This window comes from Triturus cristatus, chromosome 6 (genome assembly GCF_964204655.1).
Source record: "Triturus cristatus chromosome 6, aTriCri1.1, whole genome shotgun sequence".
Taxonomy (NCBI): domain Eukaryota; kingdom Metazoa; phylum Chordata; class Amphibia; order Caudata; family Salamandridae; genus Triturus; species Triturus cristatus.
Window position 1 is genome coordinate 1,682,526,020 of NC_140589.1, and position 22,459 is coordinate 1,682,548,478.

Here is a 22,459-nt window from a genome sequence, read left to right on the forward strand (position 1 = left end):
GACATCTTGCAGCGATGCTTACATCACTAATTTCGCACACAAGAGCTGAAAGAACTAGAGCAAGCATCAGCAGATCTTTTTTAGGTCTCGCCTGAGCCGGCGCGCATGCGCTGACCTGTGAGGCTTCTAGTAAGGACTTTCAACTCGGACCACACGCTCGTGCATGTGCTTTTTTTTTTTCAATCACACGCTATTGGCCTGTGCGTGCGTCTTTCTAAGAAAGACAGCACGCAATTGGCCAAAGGCGGGTGCATGTCCCGCCTTCTCTCTCCCCTGGCCTACCCATTTTTCAGCAGACTTAACATATATCTATATACTGCACGAGAGGTGACATACTGCAGTATTTCCATAAATAATTTGATATGGGGATGTAGAAACATGGTTCTTCCATCCACTTAATGATAGCAAGTGGATTGAATACAGACAGGTCTTAAATCCTATATTATGGGGTTGTCACATCTTTGACAAAGCGTAACTATGATCATTGCTATACTTTTAACTGAACTTCGTTTGCCTACTCGTTGCAGCATTGGAGCTTATCATGGACTCTTTCTCAGAAGCGTAACTGGGCGCCAGTTTGGTTTCCCACACCAAGTGATATTTATAGACACAGCTATTTTCTGGTAACATGCCAATGTCCGTGATGCGCTCTTTTGACACGACTCTCATACCTTCCACAATGGCACTGCATGTGTGCTTTTTATGTGTAACATACAGATGATTTTACTCACCAGCTGAACTTCCATTTCTCTAGACTAGCTGGTTTTCTTTTATTCCTTTTTTTTGGGATGATGGGGGGGGGGGTGGAATATCTTGCTATAAAACAGTTGTAGGTAGTTTTCACTATTTAGTACAACTTGTACTGTATTTTGAGAATTAAGGTTCTTGACATGCACTTTATTTTGTTTTTAAACTCTTGAGTGTTGGTTTGCTGAGGAGTACCACATTTAGATACCAATCACAAGACGACATTCAGACCGTTTTTATTCTAACTTTAGTCAGTACTTTTTATGTTAGCAGACTAGATTATAGTGTCCAAGCTTAGTTTGATTCTTCTGCATTACAGAGTTAGTTTTGCTTATCCGTTACTTCAGGTTTGTGGTAAATGACCCTCGTTTCAACATTACGTCCGTTACTATTACAAGTGCACTGCATGTTCTATCCGCCTTTCTATAGTGTAGTACCTAACCCTTGCAGCTTCTTCACTCTCTTGTAGCCTGTAAAAGTCCCCCTGGCTTGATTGGTGGCTCTGCTCCCCCATTCACTAGTGGCACATGAAGTATTAGTAGATGTTGGAGCACCCAGGATAATGTGCTGCATGGCTAAATACTTACAAGGTCACAAAGGCTAGACCTATTGGCTATGCCAATGCTTGTTATATTCTTACTAACGCTTTATTCTTACCATGGTCTGGTTCGTAAAAGGATCCGTGTAGTTGACTCGCTCTGTGACGCAATCAATTGATTCTGGCTGCCCAGGGTTTATTAGGGGAGGGATGTGGTCGTAATAGTGATGCCTGCAGCTCAGCAGTTCAGCTGCACCGGGGTAAAGGGCGATGCCTGTAACAGAAACAGGAGGAGACATTACAAATGGGGGTAAACAAGTGTGTCTAAAAATGAACATTAGAGGTAACGATTAAACAAGGACGCCACCAATAAACAGCTGCGGCCGATGAAAAGAATTAAACATTCCATCTAACCCATGGCTACATCAGATATCTTGATTCCCTATGTCATAAAATATCTACTGGGTAACTGGGTAAACTTGTAAAACAGATATGATGGGATAAAAATCCAACATTCACGTTGATCTTGTACTAACTATTTACCTACATATCTATGGAGTTTGTAGCTGTATCCTATTAAAAGACAGGCAAATATGAAGTCAAGACAAAAATGTTGCATTTTAAAATGCTGCCTACTGCAGCGTCTACAAAAGACATGTATGTGCAGTTTTGTTTTTTACATGGAAGTGGGAAAATATCTTGCATTTCAGATATGAACACTATATAGATGTCCAAAACATTTTGTACACGAATGCAGCTGTCATACATAAGTGATCAATTTAACATTTTCATTTCAGAAACCGCTTTCATTTTCTTTTAAATACAGGTCATCTGTCCATTAAACTAATGTGTGCTATTTTAGGACATCTTACATTTTTCTCTAACAATACGTTGAGCATATATGTCCTGCAAGCTGACAGCCACGATTTAAACTTGTGCTTCTTTCACCTAACTTGTGCGCACGTTAGAGGTCACTAGCGAAAGTGTGAAATATACTTACTTAATCGCGAAATAATTTTTCATATTTGGGAAGTGAGCATGCAGCTGGGAGCTAATTAGTACATGTGAGTTGCACAGAGAGCCAAACAGCAGGAGAACACGACAGAGGGAAAAGGATGCATTTCTATCTAATGTACTTCCAGTCTTCATCCCCATGGAATATCCATCTTGAGCCATGTGAAACAAGGAATATTACCTTTAGCTTAACTACTTGAATACGAAGGAAGAGAAGTGCCCATACTTTGCATTACCTCTGGAATACAAAGGACATGGAAGTCTTTTCCTCCCAATTTAGCGAGAAAGTCGTTCTGGTGCAAACGCTGGGGGAATGGCCTGGGGGGACAGAAAGCCCAACCAGACACCAAGGAAAACGTATCAAATTGAAAATGTGGTGGGCGCTGTACGTCCTGACATCACACTGTATACCCATCCCTGAAGGCCCACCTGTCTTTCTACCACCATGGAGACTACAACATCCCCATTCCCAAAGCAAGCAAGAGAAAATGTGAATTCCTTTGGGTGTACTTTTGACATGTGGGCCTCTTACTTGCCATGGTGAATGGCCATACTGTTTGGTCACTTGTTCAACTGGCAGCCAGGGAACTCTACTAACCATGGACATTCCTGAGACCTAGAGAACCAAGTGAATCCAGGGTGGTGTTGCCTGCGGGAAACAACTTTTACAAAGCAGTCATTACATCGCACTATATGTACAAGGCAGTCATTACATCGCAACATCCTTTACAACGCATGTCCCTACAACACAACCATGACATTGCATGTCACTACAACGTAGGCATTACATCACATGTCATTACAACGCATACCAGTACAACGCATAGTACCCTTACACTATCCAACACTTACCCTACTGTTGCACCCCCTGGAGTTAGAATAGTAATTTTTACCCCTACACTATCCAACACTTACCCTACTGTTGCACCCCTTGGAGTTAGAATAGTAATTTTTACCCCTACACTATCCAACACTTACCCTACTGTTGAACCCCCTGGAGTTAGAATAGTAATTTGTACCCCTACACTATCCAACACTTACCTAAAATGCAATGTAATGGTATGCGTTGGAATGGTATGCGTTGTAAAGGTATAATGCAATGTAATGGAATGCGTTGTAAAGTAGTATAAAAAAAATCATTGTAGTGGCATGCGATGTAAATGTATGTGTTGTAAAGGATGTTGCGATGTAAAAACTGAGTTGTAAAGGCACGCGTTGTAAATGTATGCGTTGTAACGTCATACATTAGTTGCCTGCATGGCTCCACTACATTTTATTTCCCAAAATGCCATGCAAACTCCAAACTTTGGCTAAAATCATGAGTTGTCTTCACATCTCAATGAGGAAAGATGTCAAATCCGCAAGTAGGTACAAAATTCCTACCATCCAGCATTTCCATGCTTCTCCAGAAAAAAAAACAGTACACCAATTTAAAGTTTGTATTTCCTTTGACAACACCTTCATGCGCATACAGTTCATCAAAAACACTACCACCTCCTTGGTGTCTACAGATTTTACTTCAAGCCATAACAAGTGAGAACCTAACACAACAATAGAATATTGGGGACACCCTCCCAAATTGATATGCAGGCCAATGTTTACAAGTAATCTCAACTCCTTGCATGGGGTAAACCACAGTTCTCTGCAACTTTCTACATCACAAACCAGTGATACACTGCTAAGCCTTGCTCTAAATACACTTATCTGCATGTATCTGTTGCTTCATAGCACTCATACATAGATGACATTTATGAGCTAAAGTCAACAACCTTTCCTACAAACCCTGCGATATGAGCAACCATTCACCACATCACGCTATATCACCATCCTAAGACAATTCTGCAGAATCCTTATTTTACAGCAAAGCCACTGCTATCCAGTTATGCATTTTTATATTCTCTGCAGGTCTGCTCACTTTAACGTCTTCCATTCTTTAGTTTTGAAATGCATCTCTCTGCTATTTCAAATAACCTGGCCACAGTACAATCATCTTCACACACTAAATCATCTACGACTGAGAACACAATTTAATGTATACCATGCTGTTCATAATAGCACCTGTAGATATGTTTCTGTAACTGCTTAAAGAATTACCAGTCATCTTGTTATCCTGTGTTGTACATTGCGTGCTTAGCTTGACTGTTCAAGAAAGGGAAACATAATTTACCCCGCTTACGAAAGAACACATGCCATTACAACGTCCATGTTGTTATATCGCATGCCATATCAACGACTTGCTGTAGGGGGCAGAAGGTGTTGGATTTTTAATCCAACACCTTCCCTACTGTTGCACAGACTGGAGTTGGAATAGTAAATTATACTATTCCAATATCCAGTGCCCCCCTACAGCAAGTCATGGTAATGACTTGCGTTGCAATGCTATGCGATGTAACAACGTGGTCGATGTAATGACCGCGTTGTAATGGCATGCGTTCTAAACACATGCATTATAATGTGGTCTATTCTTCAAGAAGGCATAGCCTCAATCTGAAGATGACATGGCCAAGCAAGAACTGTAGATTTAAAGGTCAGACTTTTACAGCATTCTTTATCTCGCGGCCTTCTCACATTCTCACGAGGAGAGTCAGGCACTTACTCATTGGTATCTAGCTGGAGTATCTATTTGATCACAGTTTCCTTTCTCTGCGTATTGCTTTGAGAAAAATGACATAACGATTAATGAGCATTGAGATTCTAAATCGAGCTTGGAAGATTTTTGATGCTTGGTAGCTAATTTTGCATTAAACTTGTTAAATTGACTCCAATGACCTTTGCGCCGTGTCTGATTTCTTTCACAGGTCTTTATGAGAATCCTGGACAGGAAACTGGCCTGTGATCCTGTCACATACTACAGCCAAAAAAACTCACAAACTAAAGTGCCGCTTGGTAAACGTCGGATTAGCCCATATAGCACCTTTTGTGGTGTGAATAAACCAAACTAATTGTTCATGGTCCATTCTCACCACTGACTTAGTGTCCAAGATGTACTACTGCCCGAAGACTGACACACTAAACCAGCAAGCCATTGGTGCCTTTTAGCACATGGAGGCATATGGAAATGTGTCCTCTTGCTCATTTCACTTCCCATATCTCTATTAGGTGGTTGCAGATGTTTCAAAACATGCCTTCCCTCTGCACTAAGACAGTGCTTTACCGTGGCCAACCTTATTTGACCTGTATGGGATGCTGTCCTGCCACAGTGGCTCTTTTCCATTGTTCTCATTCAAGATCAGGTTCTCCTGGAGATCGCCAAGAAGGTGGGAGCACAATGCGCATCATTAGCTCCTTAATGCAACCCCTGCTATTGGATGTGCACGCAACAAAACAGGGAGATCCTTGACGCAGGGTGCACACTCCAATGCAGTTCCATTATATAAACATACATACACACAGACGCACACACATGCACAATATGTTAAATAGTGTATGTGGCACAATGCCAAAATAGAAAGTAGCAATTTTGCATAAATGACAATAAACCTAAGGATATTGTTTTGTCAAGTTTTTATTCATATATATATTTTAGGGACCTCTCCTTAAGTATAATTTCCACTTTGGAATATACCAACCAGCATTTGTTCGGTCTTTAGAGAGCACATTATGCAGGGGAATCTTTCTGTTTCCATGTATGCGCTCTTTGATTGGTTAGGTACGTATAAATCATAGGTACATATAAATGTATATTTACATTACAGATTTAAAAGTCAGACTTTTACGGTATCCTTTATCTCAAGCCTTCTCACATTCTAACAACACTGAATCACATTTCACACCTTGGTATACATCTGGAAGCAAGCTCATGGCACCACAAATAAGCAGGAGGCCTGGAACAGGCCAATAATGAAGGGCTTGAAAAGAAGAAGACAGACCTATAGCAGACACGAATCTCCAAACTATTCGTCATGTTAACCTGTACAGGAGCAACACACTGGCAGCAGGTCTCTCCTTCTGTAAAAAGCCTGGCAGGCCTTTCCTTTGAGTCCGCACCCTTGCTATTGGGAAAAGGAGACCCCTGGCCCCCAAGTGAGATCTGAAGTTCAATGAATTCCAGGTCCTGAGAAGGCAATAAATAGGACTTCAGATAGATCTGGAAACCACGCTTGACCAGAACTTGACAAATAGATCTCAGGACGCCAACTGCCTCCTCTAGTGATGGAGAATGGATGTGTACTTCATTAGGGATGGGTATAGTAGAATTCCTGAATTGTACATTGCTGCCATAATCTAGGTGAACACCTCTAGAGATGATCAAAGGCCAAAAGGTATAAATGGGGCTGCGAATGAACCCACAATACAAACAACATCAGGAATTCCAGAGGAGGTGTGCAGATATGCTACTACAAATAACTCTATTCTACGAACCCTGGCCTTTTTCTGAGGAAGATCAATTTCTTAAGGACTAGATCTCAGAACTACCCGAGTAGAGCCAGATACTTGGAATGGGCTGGAGCCCACCAGCTCAAGACCTACCATGAGATGATGGGGCAGAAATTCGAAGAAGGACCTGTCGACAAACGTTTGAGAACAATTTACTTCCATTGTTTAATTTAACTAGGGCTTCAGAAAAACAGAAAGAGCCTCCTCTAGACCTGGCTATGAGCCAGACAGCTGCTAGAACATCCAAAAAGTAACAAAATACCGTTGAATACTGGGTAGAAAACGCCTTCGCAACAGCACTACAAACAGACCCTCCAACACTGACTGCTAGAAAAAGGCAACATGAGCAGTCCATCTGCGCCCCATCAACCAAGTTCTTGTGGACCGTGACATGTCACCTGGTGACCACTGTGATAATGATATGGGTATCGATGAATTGGGAAGGACACATCTGCAAGAAGCCTTATTTGGAAATCCAACTCAATCATGTTTTATATTCAGCCCGACATGCTAGTCTTCTTCAATATATGCCCCGCCTTCTTATTGGCCTTCACTATCACGGAGAAAACCTGGGAATCACGAATGTACAATCAGTCATATGGGACTCAACATCAGGGATCAAAATAGCTCCAGCACCCCCATAGCGAGTGCGCCCTGCTACTCCAGGCACCTTAGTAAAGATGCATCATCTGAAATACTACATGCCCACAACAGCAGCCTCTACCTCCAAACATCACAAGCTTAAGAGGGATCTGAATGCGGAAAAGCTGGAACATGTGGGCCGATTTATTGGAATGAGCATAACTCAACTAGCAACAAAAGTTGCTGCAGTGTGTTGGTCCGGGGAAGAGAGCATCTCAGAGCCCTACTCACAAACGCTATGGCACCGCTGCTCTCTTCCCCAGCACTATAGCACTAACAGGCCTCCTGGCGCAATGTGAGGTCTAGCATGGGTATTGTACTGGAAGGGACTCTCTCCAAACACAATACTATGCTTAGACTAACTTTAACATTTTTCACACATTAGACGTGCGCAGAACAATGCCACACGCATGCACTGTGTTAGTATGTTCAGCTCCTAGAATTCGGGAAATAAAGATGAAGAGTAGCCTCTGAGTGTAAAGGTAAGCATTCACTATTTCTCTCTGTAGCTTTTTAAACTACTTCTACTTAAAGGAGATGCCATTGAGTAGATCACAGGGCAACAGATTCAGAAGCACGACAAACACACCCCAATGGAATTGACACAAATGAAGGGCGAGTACAGGCCTGGTAGAAATTATTTTTATGAACTAAGATCTCCTATTACAAGGCGCAACATACATCTAGCCAATTTTATTGGCCTTGTACAGAAGGAAAAGGAAAGGAGAGATTTCTTGCATGGTCTATACCGGAAGGCAAACTCTACTGAGGACAAACGCTTCTCTATAGAAGGCAAAGATGAGTCTCTTCCACCCAAGACACAAATTCCAATCACGCTCTGATCCAAATGCAGAACACGGCTGCCTTCACGAGCAATACTGGTAAAGAGACCACCAAAGTGTAGTCTTCCCTAACTTACTTTCAAGAGTGCAAAAGTTCATAGTTGCTGCTATATCTCATCTGAAAGAAAAAGTTGAGTTCTTGGAAAATAGGACAAGACTGGTCACTCCCATCTGCTGATATTGGCCTGAGGATTCAAGCTACACACTGTGGGACCAGCTGGAACCAATGAAGAGTAGCATAGCAACACTCAATCTAATGCTCATAGAAATAACAGAAACGCTACTCAGAGATGCTGTGAAAAATGAATTAGCTTACAGGGCAAGATCTAATTTTACCACAATATGGCCATTCGCACTGGGCATCCCAGCTATGGGTAAACAGGTTTAAACAGCCAAGCTTAATTTGTCACACAAGTAAAAGAATGTGACTCTGATTATGATCTAAGCCATGTTTTTTAACCTTTTGACTTCTGTGGAGCCCCACTTAAATCATTATTGGATGCAGGGACTCCTGGACAGTCATCACTGGAAGCAGGGGACCCGACCCCACCCAACCCAAGGCATTTTTGAGGATTTGAACCACAAAACAATACACCAAAATATACGGAAACAAGCATTTGTCACACAAATTAATACATGTTTCATGTAATCTATAAGCAAATATAAAAAAAACATTTTTGAAATTTTAGTAGGAAGGTTGGAGCTTGTTTAAATTCACCTGAATACACTCATCGTTCACACTGTATTCCATGTAATGCACCTGCGCTGCTCCCACAAATCAATCCGAGGTTCAGAACTTACTTTTTAGCCTCCAATTTTAAATTCCCTCACATTTAAAGACTGTTTTTAAATTTGCAAGTGTACATTTTGCTTCTTTATTTATATACATTCAAACTTAACTTGTTAATGTTATTTTCTAAGCGGTCAGGGACCCCCTATGTAGGCTTCACGGACCCTCAAGGTTCCCCAGACCACAGGTCGAAGTCATTAAGTACAATGGGAAAGATTGGGCCGGTAATACCATCACCAACAACCTTTTCTGCTGCACTTATATGTTGAGTTGGTAATTTAGGATAACAGACAGAAGGCAGATGTACAACCCTTTTTTGCGGCCCTAAACGGGAGATCAGCACGTTTGCGACTGCAAAAAAAGTTCCAGGCATGTACAAATGCTATTTTCCGAGTCACTGACTCGCAAAATAGCATTTGCGACTCTCGCTATTAGGAAGGGGCGTCCCCATGCCATATACTGTTGTTTTGCGACTGCATTTGCGGTCGCAAAACACTCGCAGTTTACCACCTCATTCAAGTAGGTGGCAAACCACTCGCATACGGGAAAGGGTCTCCAGGGGACCCCTTCCCCTTTGTGAGTGTGTAGTAAATATTTTTTAAGAGCAGGCAGTGCCTGCCCTTAAAAAATGAAACAGAAAAATTTAATTATTGTTTTTTAAATGCATCTTGTTTTCCTTTATGTAAAACGGGATGCATTTAAAAAAACGACCTGCTTTATTTCAAAAGCACTCCAAGACATGGTGATCTGCTGACCCCAGTAGGCTACCATCCCTGGGAGTGCTAGCCGTTCCCAATGGGGTCAGAAACTGCGCTAGCCTCATGAATATTGATGAGGCATGCAATTTGCGACCCCATTGGGTATCGCAAACAGTGTCTGAGACACTGTTGTACATTGTATTTTGCGACTCTCAAATTGCGAGTCGCAAGGCGAATCAATTTGCGAGTCGCAAAATGCAATCATCGTACATCTGGCTCAGAATCATTTGTTCTACGACTAATTACTGCACCTGTACTGTCGCAGCAAATGCCTCTGAAGACACCTCTGATAATTCCCAGAAGAATCACATGCTATTATTGCAGCCGCACTCCTGGGTAATTAGTAGAAATTCGAAAATGCTTAATGGTGAGTGAAAATGATATTTGGATGTAATACTGTATACATTTTTTACAATTACCTTCTTGCGTATTATGAATATAGTATTTCATTGAATAAACCTATTTAACATTAAAAAAATATGGAATACACTACAAAATACAAATACAGAATAACTTACTCTTTCCATTTGTTTATTGACCTGTAGCCCGTCGATCTGTGCAGGAACGCTTTGCTGCTGATAGCCGTCCCAAGAGGAACCCCTGGTGGGACGAGGGCCCTGGGGTTACACGACACTTACCCCAGACTCACCGCCATCACCCTGGGAGAGGACTGCAACTCCCAGGGTGCAACTTTGCCACCACAGCTGCCGCGAGTGAGAGGGAAGCGTGGTGATCGCAAGAGACGTTTTAAGGCATGGGTAAAGTGGGCCCTGGCCCAGGGCCCCAGCTTTTCTGGGGCCCCCTGACAGAGCCAGCTCTGTTCTGCAGAGAGTTTTGCCCCGATGTCATTGAATAATTGTTAAACACATTGTTTTAAATGTCGTTTTCTTTTCATTTATTTTGAATGTGGGTGATGTGGGAGTGTCTATTGCAAACATTTTGCTGAGAAATGTGTTTGTTTCATGCATTATCCATAAAAAAGATTATTTAAGATCCAAACAGGACCTCACATATGAGAAATGGGAGGGTATCACAGAGATTATTTGCAGTAATATTAGTGAGCTGCTGCTGTGTTACAATATTGAAAACACACATCACTATCCCTGAATATTAAATGTAAACCCATTTAGAATTTGGATGTGTGTGCCTGTGCACTGTCAGTGACCTGGCCAAAGAGGGCAAGCTAAATTTGGATCATAAATTCAAAACGGTTCCAAACGGGCCCCCAAAATACATTTGGCCCAGGGCCCCCAAAATCCTTAAAATGTCCCTGGTGATCGCGCATAAAGCGCTGCCTCTCAACCTGCGGCACGGGAGACTTTTCCATTTGTTTATTGACCTGTAGACTGTTGATCTGTGCATGAACGCTTTGCTGCTGATAGCCGTCTGAGGAGGAATCCCAGGTGGGACGAGGACCCCGGGGTTGCGCGACACTTACCCCAGACTCACCGCCATCACCCTGGGAGTGGACTGCAACTCCCAGGGTGCAACTTTGCCACTACAGCTGCCGAGAATGAGAGGGAGGCGTGGTGATCGCGCATAAAGCGCTGCCTCTCCCACCGTGGCACGGGACGCAACCCACGCGAAGTCCGGACTAAGGACGGTCCCGTCCGAGCCCGTCAGACAGTAAGAGGCTGGGCTGGGCCACCCCTCTAAGCTGCTGCGCTTAAGGACGATTTTTGTGGTTTCCTATTTTTGGGATTTGTTAGGTCGTGCTGGTCTTATAGTACTACTTGCTGAGGGGCACTGTGAAAATGAGCAAGCGAAGATTAAACAAAGGCCAGGGGGTAGTAGGCACTCTAGACGCTTTCCTGCAGAGGGCCGAATCAGCGCTCATAAATGAAATTAAACTCACTGAGCGGAGGTTGTCCCTGGAGCCTTTACCCGAACATAGTAGACTTTCTATGACTCCAGTACTGAACCGAGTGCGGTGAACAGCAACGAGGCATCTTCCTCCCGGTCTGATAGAACATCACATGCCACAGTAGATCAACTTGTGGATATTGTGTCCTCGTTATCCTCTGAGTCAGAGTTTAGTCCTCCCAGGGTCACTGTCACTACAAGAGGGCAAAAAGCCAAGCCTGGTATTGACCACACTGCAAAACCTTTAACTTAAAAAAAGACGAGCTGGAATCCCCGGAAATTGAGCAAACCTGGGCAGATTAAACGGAAAGACAGCCAAAACACTTGCTAAAGCTAGAGATCTTGGTGAGGGCCAATCGACTGCTACTAACCCCACTGAGACAGACAAACCTGTCGATCGCATACATGACGGGAACTTCTGGGGCAGACTAGAAACCATGATGTCAACCCTGTTGGAACCCATTATGTTAAAATTAACTACTGTGGAAGCCAGGCTAACTAGTATGGAGGAACTCTTTAGCAATAAACATCCAGTTGCCCCACCCGATAGCTCCAAGCCAATCCCCTGTCCTTCAAACATCAGGGAGGCAGAAACGGGGGGTGACAATTTATCTAGCTGTACCTTAAATGGACAAACACAGATCGGTAGTCTCATTAGCAATAAGGTACTAAGTGCAGCCAATACATCAGCCTGCACTAGGTTGCTTCCCCCCCTAAAGAAGGATCCCCATGGTACTCCCTAATAGCTCTTCCAGCACAATACGAGGAGCATTGACTGTTAGGACGCATGGTGGGAACAGGGAGAAAGAGAAAGGTCCAAATTTCGGAGACCAACTAGAAATTTCCCAGCGTCCATCGCGTAATTTGAACCTGCCCCCAGAAGCCACTCCATATACAGTGGTTTTGGCAAACGTCCCTCTTTTATCTCATAGTGCTTTTGAACATTGGGCGGCCTTAAGGAATAAGTCACTTAATTTTTTAAGCTTAAAGACTGGCCTAGATAATTCTCTCTTTTCCGAATTTAATACGGCCCGAAGAATAGGGTGGGTTGATCCTTCAGTTAAGTCATTTCGAGGTGATTGTGTTGTGTTAACCTTCAGCTCGCCCCTCTTGGTGCAGACTATCCTAGAGAGGGGCAACAACGGGCCTTACAACTCCAACGATATACACATTTTACCATTGGGCTATTTTTATAAACCATGGACCTTCCCAAAGCCCCAAGGCCATATGCATGGGGGAGGCAATTTTAGGGGACTCGAGGAGTTTAGATTCTCGGTTCCAGTGAATAACCGTTTTGATGCCTTGAACTCACTGGAAGATATTGTCTGACTTGGCACGGGGAACCCGGCGCTCCCTAATCCTGTAGCATCTGGGTTTGGTGTCGGGGGATAGTCTGGTTCCCCTACGGTGGGGAAAGCCAACTCCTTCCCTATTCCTACTGGGAGATGTGACAGCAATAAGGTCCAAAGACCGACAGATATGGAGGTAAAAAACTTGTCCGAACCCTTGGGTACCTCAAAAGCTCCTTCACCTTCCTGTGATATAATCGAGGACCCATTTGGGACAGTTATAGCTAATCGTCCCATGAGTGGTATACCAGCCCTCTGCAATGTTCTCTCTTGGAACATTGCTGGCATCTCCTCAAAGATAAATAACCATCTTTGGGAAGAATTTATTAGTCACTTTGAGATCCTGTGCTTACAGGAAACTTGGACAAAGGAGGCGGTCCATCTGAATGGTTATAGGACATACCACACTGCAGCAGTTGATAGTTTGAGCGGCAAGGCTAAGGGAGGCCTCTGCACATATATATCAACCAATATAAATACCAAAGACATAATAATGCTTGCTAATGACAACTATTACCAACTAGTTAAATTGGTTTTTGATTCGACGCACTCTATAGTGGTCACTAATTTTTACAATAATATCCCCCCTGATAAAGTGAGAGTCGTTATTTCAAATCTGCTGAAATTCCTGAAAAATATTGGTAGTAGGCAGGTGGAAGACATAATGATTATACTTGTCGGGGATTTTAACTGAGCATTATGTGCGAATGCCAGGGATAAAATATGTGAAGCTTCAAATGATGATGGGGCATGTGTGTCCCATTTCTGACACTCAGTCCTGGGGGAACAACTTAACGAGCTTATTTTCTCCCTCGACCTGGGTTATGCAAATGAATTTGGCACTGTTCCCGCCCCCATGCCCTGGACATTTAATGGCAGAGGTATTTGCTCTACTATTGACTATGTCCTAGTATCTAATAGCCACGCAGAAAGGTTCTATTTCTTTTACGTCTCTGACAATTCCCTTAGTGATCACTTCCCTCTATGCCTTGCGATCCTACCACCGTCCAACACAGCCCTAAGATAAAAAAAAAAATAGCCAACTGCTAGAAAACATAGATATAGGGAGCACCAAGGGGTATTCCCTTCGTTGGACTATGGTGGATCAAGCAATATTGGTTAAAACAGTGGTGGGTAAATGCAATTTAGCTATTGAGACATGTTTGAGGGAAACAGCTACTCCAGAAAATATTTTAGCCTCATTTCAGGTTATATCCAACATTGTTAGAGACCCTCTAATCAGACGCATAAGCAGTAAAGGGCATCAGAATGGCTGGTTCGATTCCAGGTGCACTCAAGCTTATTCCCATTTAAAAAAGGAGAAACAAATGCAGTGTAAGGCTGGCCAGAGATTCATATAAACAGGTTATCAGGGAGAGAAATTCTTTTCTCTGGTAATTAGTGGAAGGCTGTAGGAATAAAGATATCAAATCTGCTGTACAGGTAACAGTAAGACTTGGAATACCACCTAACTGACGTACATGGTGCTTTCAAGGTATGTTCTTTGGGTCCGGAATCGTAATAGCAGACCTACCGGGAGCATCATACATCAGCACCTCCTTGTAGGAAACAGACATCACTGGGTGCTTGAGTTTATCCTTGAAGTCTGCAATGGTTTGGTACACGAGGAAAACTGCGACGCCCATCAGCATCAGGTAAATAAAGATCAGAATCACCGAAAACACGTTCTTGAGGCAGGTCCGGCTGAAACGGATTGACGGGCTGTTCCTTCCTGATTCGGATTCTAGAAGGAAAAAGGGAAAATCCAAAGAAAAAGAATGGACAAAAATGAAGGCTTAGGCTTTTGTAAAGTAAAACGGTTTTATGGAGCTTTACTAACATGCCTCAGTGCATATTTGTACACTGAGATTTTATTCCACACAACAACATTCTTGCATAAATTTTACTCTTTAATGGTGAATTAGCACAAATGAAGATTGAGAGTGTGGAGCGAATGCTCGCACAGATCAAGGAACTGAGTGGTTATGTGCAGTAATGTGCTACAATTAATAAAGAAGGATTAGAAAAGAGAAAGAAAAAATAAATGCAAAAGTGGATCTACAATAACATCTAACAGCACGGTGTGTCAAGCCATGAACAAGGAATATTTTATATACGCAAAATAAGTCACTGTGCAAAATGTGCAATCATTCCAGATTAAGGCTAATCATAATAAGATGCATGGATGATACACAAGATTGTGACCATGGGAGGTTAGTGTTCTGTATCAAGGACACGAATCTCCTGATGACCAAGTGGCCGGATGGAGGCGAGTTATTTGGAAACACACAATTACTATCAATATCCTGCGGTGTTGTATTTATATGGAGCATATAAATACCTCTGTTTCTGAGTTTTCCATGTGAAAAGGAGGCATTGCATGCATTTGTCGCTTTCCTACTGGATTTTGAATGTCTTTACTGGGCGTTTTTGCGTCAGGTCAAACAAACGAGGGAGAAGTATGCATGGATGATGTCCTGACGGCAAATCATGGAATGGGATCCCCTGAGATTGCAACTTAATGGCCCGTTCATAATTTGGGTCTACGAATCAGTTGATCATGGTCCATGCAAATCACAAATATATAAAGTGACAAAAGACGGTGTAATGTTCTTGCTCTTATTCGGTCATAATTTTTCCTCATTTCATTTTCTATAACAATTGTCTTAACAAAGGACAATGTGCTGTGGATATAAACCCAGGCACCTATGTGTGTGTTAGGGTTCTCAATTCACATCCTAGGATTCTTCATCAGTAGCTTACAATTTATGGCTTGCAAACTGGTGAGAAAAGTGTAAGTCGCTCATATGGGACTTCTCTCCCTGGCGTGTATATGGCAGTGGTGCAAGTCTGGGCAAATATGCCATTCCATTCTATGTCTGAGACCACTTTAACCAGATCTGCTTCCCAGTACCTATGACTAGGTGACTGTGTGCCTTTTGGTGGCTTCGCTAACATTTCATAAAGCTCTGAAATGAGCCATTAATCCTCGGTCTTAGAGCACATCCATTTATCGGACTGCATGAGATGCCAAGAAACTAGCAGCTTAATCGATGACTGCAGCAACCAATTTCTGATCTGATAATACTAAAAATGCTCCGTTTCAAAGATGCAGTAGACTGCGTTCTGTGTCTTAAAAGATCTAAGGCCATTATCATCAAACAATTCCTTTACATCAACCAAGCCCTTAATTTTCCACAGCTTGAAGCATTTGACAGCAAGCCGCGGCGAGCAACTAGGGTTTCCAAGTATCAAGAACAACGGAGATGAGAATGTGGATAGTTCCTCATTACCCAACACTGGAGCCCATACTGCAATAGTCACTCTAGTGGTAAGAGATCAGTATATGCCTATCCCACAATGGCCTTTCTCCAACCAGAAGTTCTTCCAAATAGGCAAGTCCGCTACTACATGATTGAGGAAGCCCCCCTGCTTTTCTGACTCTTCTCTCATCTTCTCCACAAAACAGCGCAATTGATCAGCCTGAGAATATTGAATAGCTCCTCGGAAATAGATTGCCCCCGCCCCACCCAACACACCCTACCTGTAGTCGATCTCCAAAATAGCTTTCGAGGCGCATGATCACCGAACCAGCCTGTATAAAATTTACAAAAAATCTCGGAAATGTCTTAAGGGAGATACTTGGCACCGTGCATGGCAAGGTCTGGATCACGAATAAAAGTAGTTGAGCTTTTTAAAAAGTTTCTTTGTGACAGATCATCTGTGAAAAGGTCATGTCACGTAAACCTTTAGTGCTTTTGTTGGAGGGCACAGGCACTGGCAGGGCTTGACCATGGTTACTAATATTGTTGCTACTTTATATAAACATAACTTTAGTATTGTACCTATATATACTAATGGGCAAGAACAATATGGCTAACTATCTATCAGAGATGCCTGTGTTATGAACAGACTGAGGCAATGTTAACAATAAAAGTAAATATGTATTTGGAGTTGTAGCAGATGCTTAGTTAACATGAAAGTTGCTTCAACACAACAGAAGGGCCCATCACCTAAAGAGGAAGACTATATATTATGTCTTGTTGCTGACCTTGTCCTCAAGAATGTTACCAGACACACAAGTCTAGTAACTTTAAGATTCTATTTGTTCTAAAAGTAAAGGACACAACCACATGACTGAGCAGCACAGCAGTCTTTGTTATTGAGGGCACATAAGCATCATTGCCCGAGGAATATGAGATGTTCATAACTCTGCCATGCTAATTTGAGGACATGGGACATGTGTGCATGTACACCTGCTGACACATCTCTGGTAATGAAAACAACTGAGAACAAAGAAAGGCTCAGCAGAACCTCATAAAAGTCTTCCCTTGAGCTGAAAGTATGCTACAGACATTTTGGTATACAACTTTGGCAGCTTACTGGAGCGTCCCTATCTTTGTATTAGCCAGCAAGATGCCTTTGTGAGTTCAACACATGCTACTGGGTTCTGCAAGGTCCCTCCATGGTCGGCATAGTGAGTCCCATCAAATTGGGTAACAATACCACCAGCTGTGTACAGTGTGTAAAATGGCAGATGTACCATATGAAGCCCTATATATAAAATGAGTAATGATTATCTATAGACAAATTACGCATTCTGCAATTACACAGACAGAAAAGTGTAGCGGGAGTTTAGCACTTAGGTGCAACAAGTTTATAAATATACACAATGCAAAAAGCAAAATACCTTCCCAGTTTACGAAAATGCAGACGCATTGTGTTGTGCATTTGAACTAGCAGGCTAACAAATTCCTAACTGGTTTGCATTTAAAATGACAGGATATACACAAATAAATAGCAGATAGAATTCATTTAGCATCTGGAAGTGACTTGGATCTTCACTCCCTAATAAAAATATTGATAATTATGGGACAGAAGCTACCAAGTGGCTTTCTGTCACGATTGATATCTGCTGTCAAAAGCATGTGTTCTGAAACCTGTAGTTTTGCTTTGACCATAGTAAGTATTAGCTGGAAGATACCAGCACACAAAGTATTGCTGCATAACAATCCAGGGCCAGCTGAAAGTGGCATACCTGATGTGGGCCTCTATGGACTGTGCATGGGAAAAAATGGACAGTCAACTTAGCCTACTTCTTTGAATGGTATGCCCAGGAGCTCTGTTTTAAATACAGAACTGCATTCTTATTAGAGCTCACTGTTGACCAGGGAGGTATCATAAAAAAGTTCATTAAATGTTTTTATAATGTAACGACCAATCCATTAGTGTACGCGTTCACCTCCGTTCCTGTTTGGAATTTAGAAACAGGAACGGAGGTGAACGCGTACACTAATGGATTGGTCGTTACATTATAAAAACATTTAAAGCGGGTTTTAATCATATATCTAGCACGGTAACCGATTGGGTACGTCCCGTTTCCCTGTAGATAACCAGCACTGCTAGAAGATAAACAATTAGATGCGGTGTTCCTCCAGACGACAGCTGGGCATTTAAGGAGCCCCATAGCCTCTGTGGGCCTCACATCCTGAAAACAACATATAAGGTACTTCCCTCATTTTTATTAGAGGGGTGGTTCTATTTCTATTCTATTCAATTTTATCTTAACGTAATCAAATACAGATAATTAATTAGGGTTCTTTGCCTTTTTTCTCTTGGTCTGCCAGAAAATTCACGGCGGACGGCACGCCTTGACAATTTTATCCTGTACATAATACTGGTGCCATTTCAAAAGAATATACAAGGTATTGAATTAAATTAGGACCAGTTGGGTCCCGATAGATAAAATCACATAAATAAATATCTCTAATGCACATTTATTATATATTTCCTTAGGGAGGAGATTACCCCCCCTTTTCTATTGAGAACTGAATGCCACAATAGACTCGGCGGCTGATAGATGTCACTAATGAAGTAGTGACAATCTTAACTCACGAGTACATCCCTTATTAGGTGGGTACTTCTCTCTAAAACTTGTGATGTATGAGATTTGTATGAATGAATTTAGTGGAACTATGGAATTGGATGAATGTTGCAGAGTGCTAGGTATGACACCACAATGGAGGACGAGAGTTGGGTTTTGACAATCATTGGTTTCAATGACGAGGTCTCTACATTTAAGTTAGGTTGTATGTTGCCCCGACATATAAACATGTAAATCCAATCAAGAATTGTCATTACCATGTTAAACAATCTACTTGATAAATGTGTATGTATATATAGACATAAAGTACATGTTTTTTTATATATATCTTTTTAATCTTCCAGAATTTATCTGTTGAGGGAGTTGTGTTACAAGCATTTGTGCTAGCCTGAAGAAGGTGGGGAATTACTAGACACCACCGAAACGCGTCGCTTTGTTGTACAGACTGTATGGGAAGGATCCACACAACGCTTTTGGACACCGATAAAGAACTAGGTCCACTGAGGCACAAAGATTAATACCTTGGGATATAATCATACAAGAAAAACGTGACACATTGATGAAATATGTACCCTTGATCTTGTCAGTTTTTGATTGTTGTTTCCCCAAGTGCCTGATAGGTTTACATTACAAGATTTGGCTGCTTGTGTACTTCCCTTTCAGTTTTTTTGCCTCCCTTATTGATTTTTTGTGATCAAGTTTTTAATGTTTTTTAACGATTTTAATGATTATAAATAAATATACTGATTATTCTACATACACTACCTATTTTTGGACTCCTATTGGTGCTAATAACTGACTCTTGTGAATGAATGTGGATGAGTGGATGCATGCTATCTAAGATACCCAAGGGGGTCTTCTTTATTTGACATAGTGTCCTTGTTTGGATTACCACATGGGGACCCATTGACAATATCTGCAGCTGAGCAGCAGACGGCTTGGACTGGGGCGGGGTTGGACATGGTTAGGGATTGCTACCAACAGAATATTCCTACCCGCTACGAGGATTCTGTAGAGGACTCTGGCCTCCCACCAGGCCAATTCCTCCGATACGAGGCCCTGACCGGTACGTTTAAGGGATTGTGGGGTAGAGGTAGTGAGGAGCCCAAAACACAACCGGTGTTACATTCCTTTCTGACATTGGGAACGGCGAACCATCAGGTAAATGGCTCTACAACTCACTATCTGAGGTGACTTGTAACCCTATTGTAAAACTGCGTTAGCGGTGGGAGACGATACTGGACAGGGAGCTCTCGGACTCAGAATGGAATAGGGTTCTAGCATACCCTAAGACGGTCTCGCGTAACACGAGCCTGATATACACGCAGTTTAATTACTTGCATATGACCTACATGACACCCCATAGACTCCGAATTGCTTATGGAGGTGAGGCCCGTGGTTGTCCGAGGTGTCATTGTGACGATGCAGACTTTGTGCACATGACATAGGCGTGCCCAGGCCTGCATCAGTTCTGGGATGAGGTATTGGTGGTACCCACTGTTGGGGTTTGGCTGCTGAGGCATTTCCCCCACCCAATCAGAAGGTTATTGACCTCGCTCTGGTCCTCGCCAGGAGGAGGATAGCTATGGAAAGGAAGTTTGCTGTCGGACCAGGGTTGGGGGCCTGAAAACATGATGTGACTCAATGGGCTGGGGCAAATGGGAGAGGCAAAGGGACTGCGACTGCGCCCCATTGCGGAGCAATGGAAAGAGGTCTTGGATGTCTGGGAACACATGGACTGGGAGAGTGATGTGGTGGAGGGTAGCCGAGACGTCTCCCAGATGGGCGAGGGATATGCGCCTGTGGCAGAGGAGTCTGACTAGAGGGACAGCCCTTAATAAGGGATAATTAGGGACAGTAGGAAAAGTGAGGATTGGAGAGCTGACCCGGTGAGCCCCTGCAGAAGTGTGGGATGTGGATGGAGGATGCCCTTCGGAACCTCCCTCAAGCACGCTGCCATGATTTGGATGAATGGGACAAATGATTGATGGTTGTTTGGACTGACCCCTGGGACCCCCACTCACCCACCTAGTGCTATATACACCCTGGTTTGTTTTCTTAGATCCTGGTATGTTTAATGCAAAACTGCATTTGTTTGCTGATAGATGAGTTTGAAAGGTGTTATACAGGAGTCCTCCCCTCTGGAACTCCTATGCGAGCCGGGTTAGACCTTCTTATAATTAAAGATACATGAAGATTTGATAATACACTACGACGCAATGACTTCTTATGCTACAGCTATAGACACGAAGGCCAATTATCCCCATATGCATTGTGCTCATCATGGACCCTCACTAATAGCTGTTGATGATCTGATGGGTAATAGACAGTTTGTTGGACCTGGGTCCACTGTCAGTGCGATGAATTGTAATACAAATGGAGAATGGAATGATGTTGTGATTTTATCTGCCTACCTACCATTATGTTAAATGCTAACAAAAATACGTTTTTGGGCCTACCTTAGGAGTGACTTAATATGTATTAAAAAGGAAGGTTTAGACACAGAAAAAGGTAGATTTTTGCCAGGTCGAAATGGCAGTTTAAAACTGCACACACAGGTTTCAATGGTAGGCCTGAGATATGTTTTTAAATAGCTACTTGAGGTGGTGGGACAAGATGTGCTGTAGGCCCACAAGTAACATTTAATTTACAGGCCTTGGGAACATGGAGTACCATTTTACTAGGGACTTTCAAGTAAATTATATTTGACAATTGAGTGTAAGCCAATTTTGCCATGTTTACAGGAGAGAGCAAAATCTTCTAAACACTAGTTTGCAGTGGTAAAGGGCACACAGTCCTAAAGCTAACAAAATCAAATTTAGCAAAACAGGAGGGGTGAAGGCAAAAGGTTGGGGAACTACTAAGAGTGTCAGATCTAACATGGTGCATTCATGAACTACACTCACTCTACTGGGGTGGTTAAAGGCTGCCAGGGCTATGGAAACACCCAGAAGGAGTGGCAGGTAAGATGGTGCACGTATACACTCGACTAGTTTGCAACGGGAGAAGAGGACATTTTCCGCGCACCTGGCACTCACTAATCTGGGGCACACATTACCCAATATGATACTTACAATCCTTCCCTGCCGTAGCAGAACGTGCCCTGGGTTGGGAGCAGATATCTGACCTCTGGGCCAGAATGGGCTGCATACCTTTGTTAACCATGGTGGTTCTATCCGCCTACTGGTAGGCATCAGTGAGTCAGCTGTGTTTCGTTGCCTCCCAGGTGGAATGTGCAGGTGAGGAGAAGGGATCCCCATGACAGGGTTAGAAGCTAGGTAAAGTATTGATAGAGGGGTACAATCTGCTTTGGGGGGCACAGAACAGACAAGTGCCAGTCAAGAGGCAGCAAATTGTCCACGTTTTATCTCCTGTGCAGGGAAATCCATCAAAGAATTGATTAGCCTACACTACAGCTTGGTTGGGGGCGGCCTATTTAGGAAATCCGCCTTTTCTGCGTGGTCACCCCATATATTTCTTGTCTTGCTGATCCGTATAGTTTTTCTGTTTTTAGAACTCTGTGCTTTTACCCCTGCTAACCAGTGGCAAACTGCCAGTGCTACGCCTTTCAACATGATGAAATTGGTATTCTCTTAACTGGCCTATTTAACTTAACTATAAGATCCTAGTATATGGTACAAAGTATACGGAGGGC

At 42.7% G+C, this 22,459-nt stretch overlaps 1 protein-coding gene across 1 annotated transcript in view; it reads right to left on the minus strand.

The window, feature by feature from the left end:
- The window catches only part of PACC1 (proton activated chloride channel 1), a 119,894-nt gene that overhangs the window by 49,052 nt on the left and 48,383 nt on the right, over positions 1–22,459 (minus strand). Inside the window, exons 3-4 of the mRNA XM_085612863.1 lie at positions 14,455–14,664; positions 1,405–1,559 (exon numbers count right to left, since the gene is read on the minus strand). Coding sequence (XP_085468989.1) covers positions 1,405–1,559; positions 14,455–14,664 — 365 coding nt within the window. The remainder of the gene's footprint in view (positions 1–1,404; positions 1,560–14,454; positions 14,665–22,459) is intronic.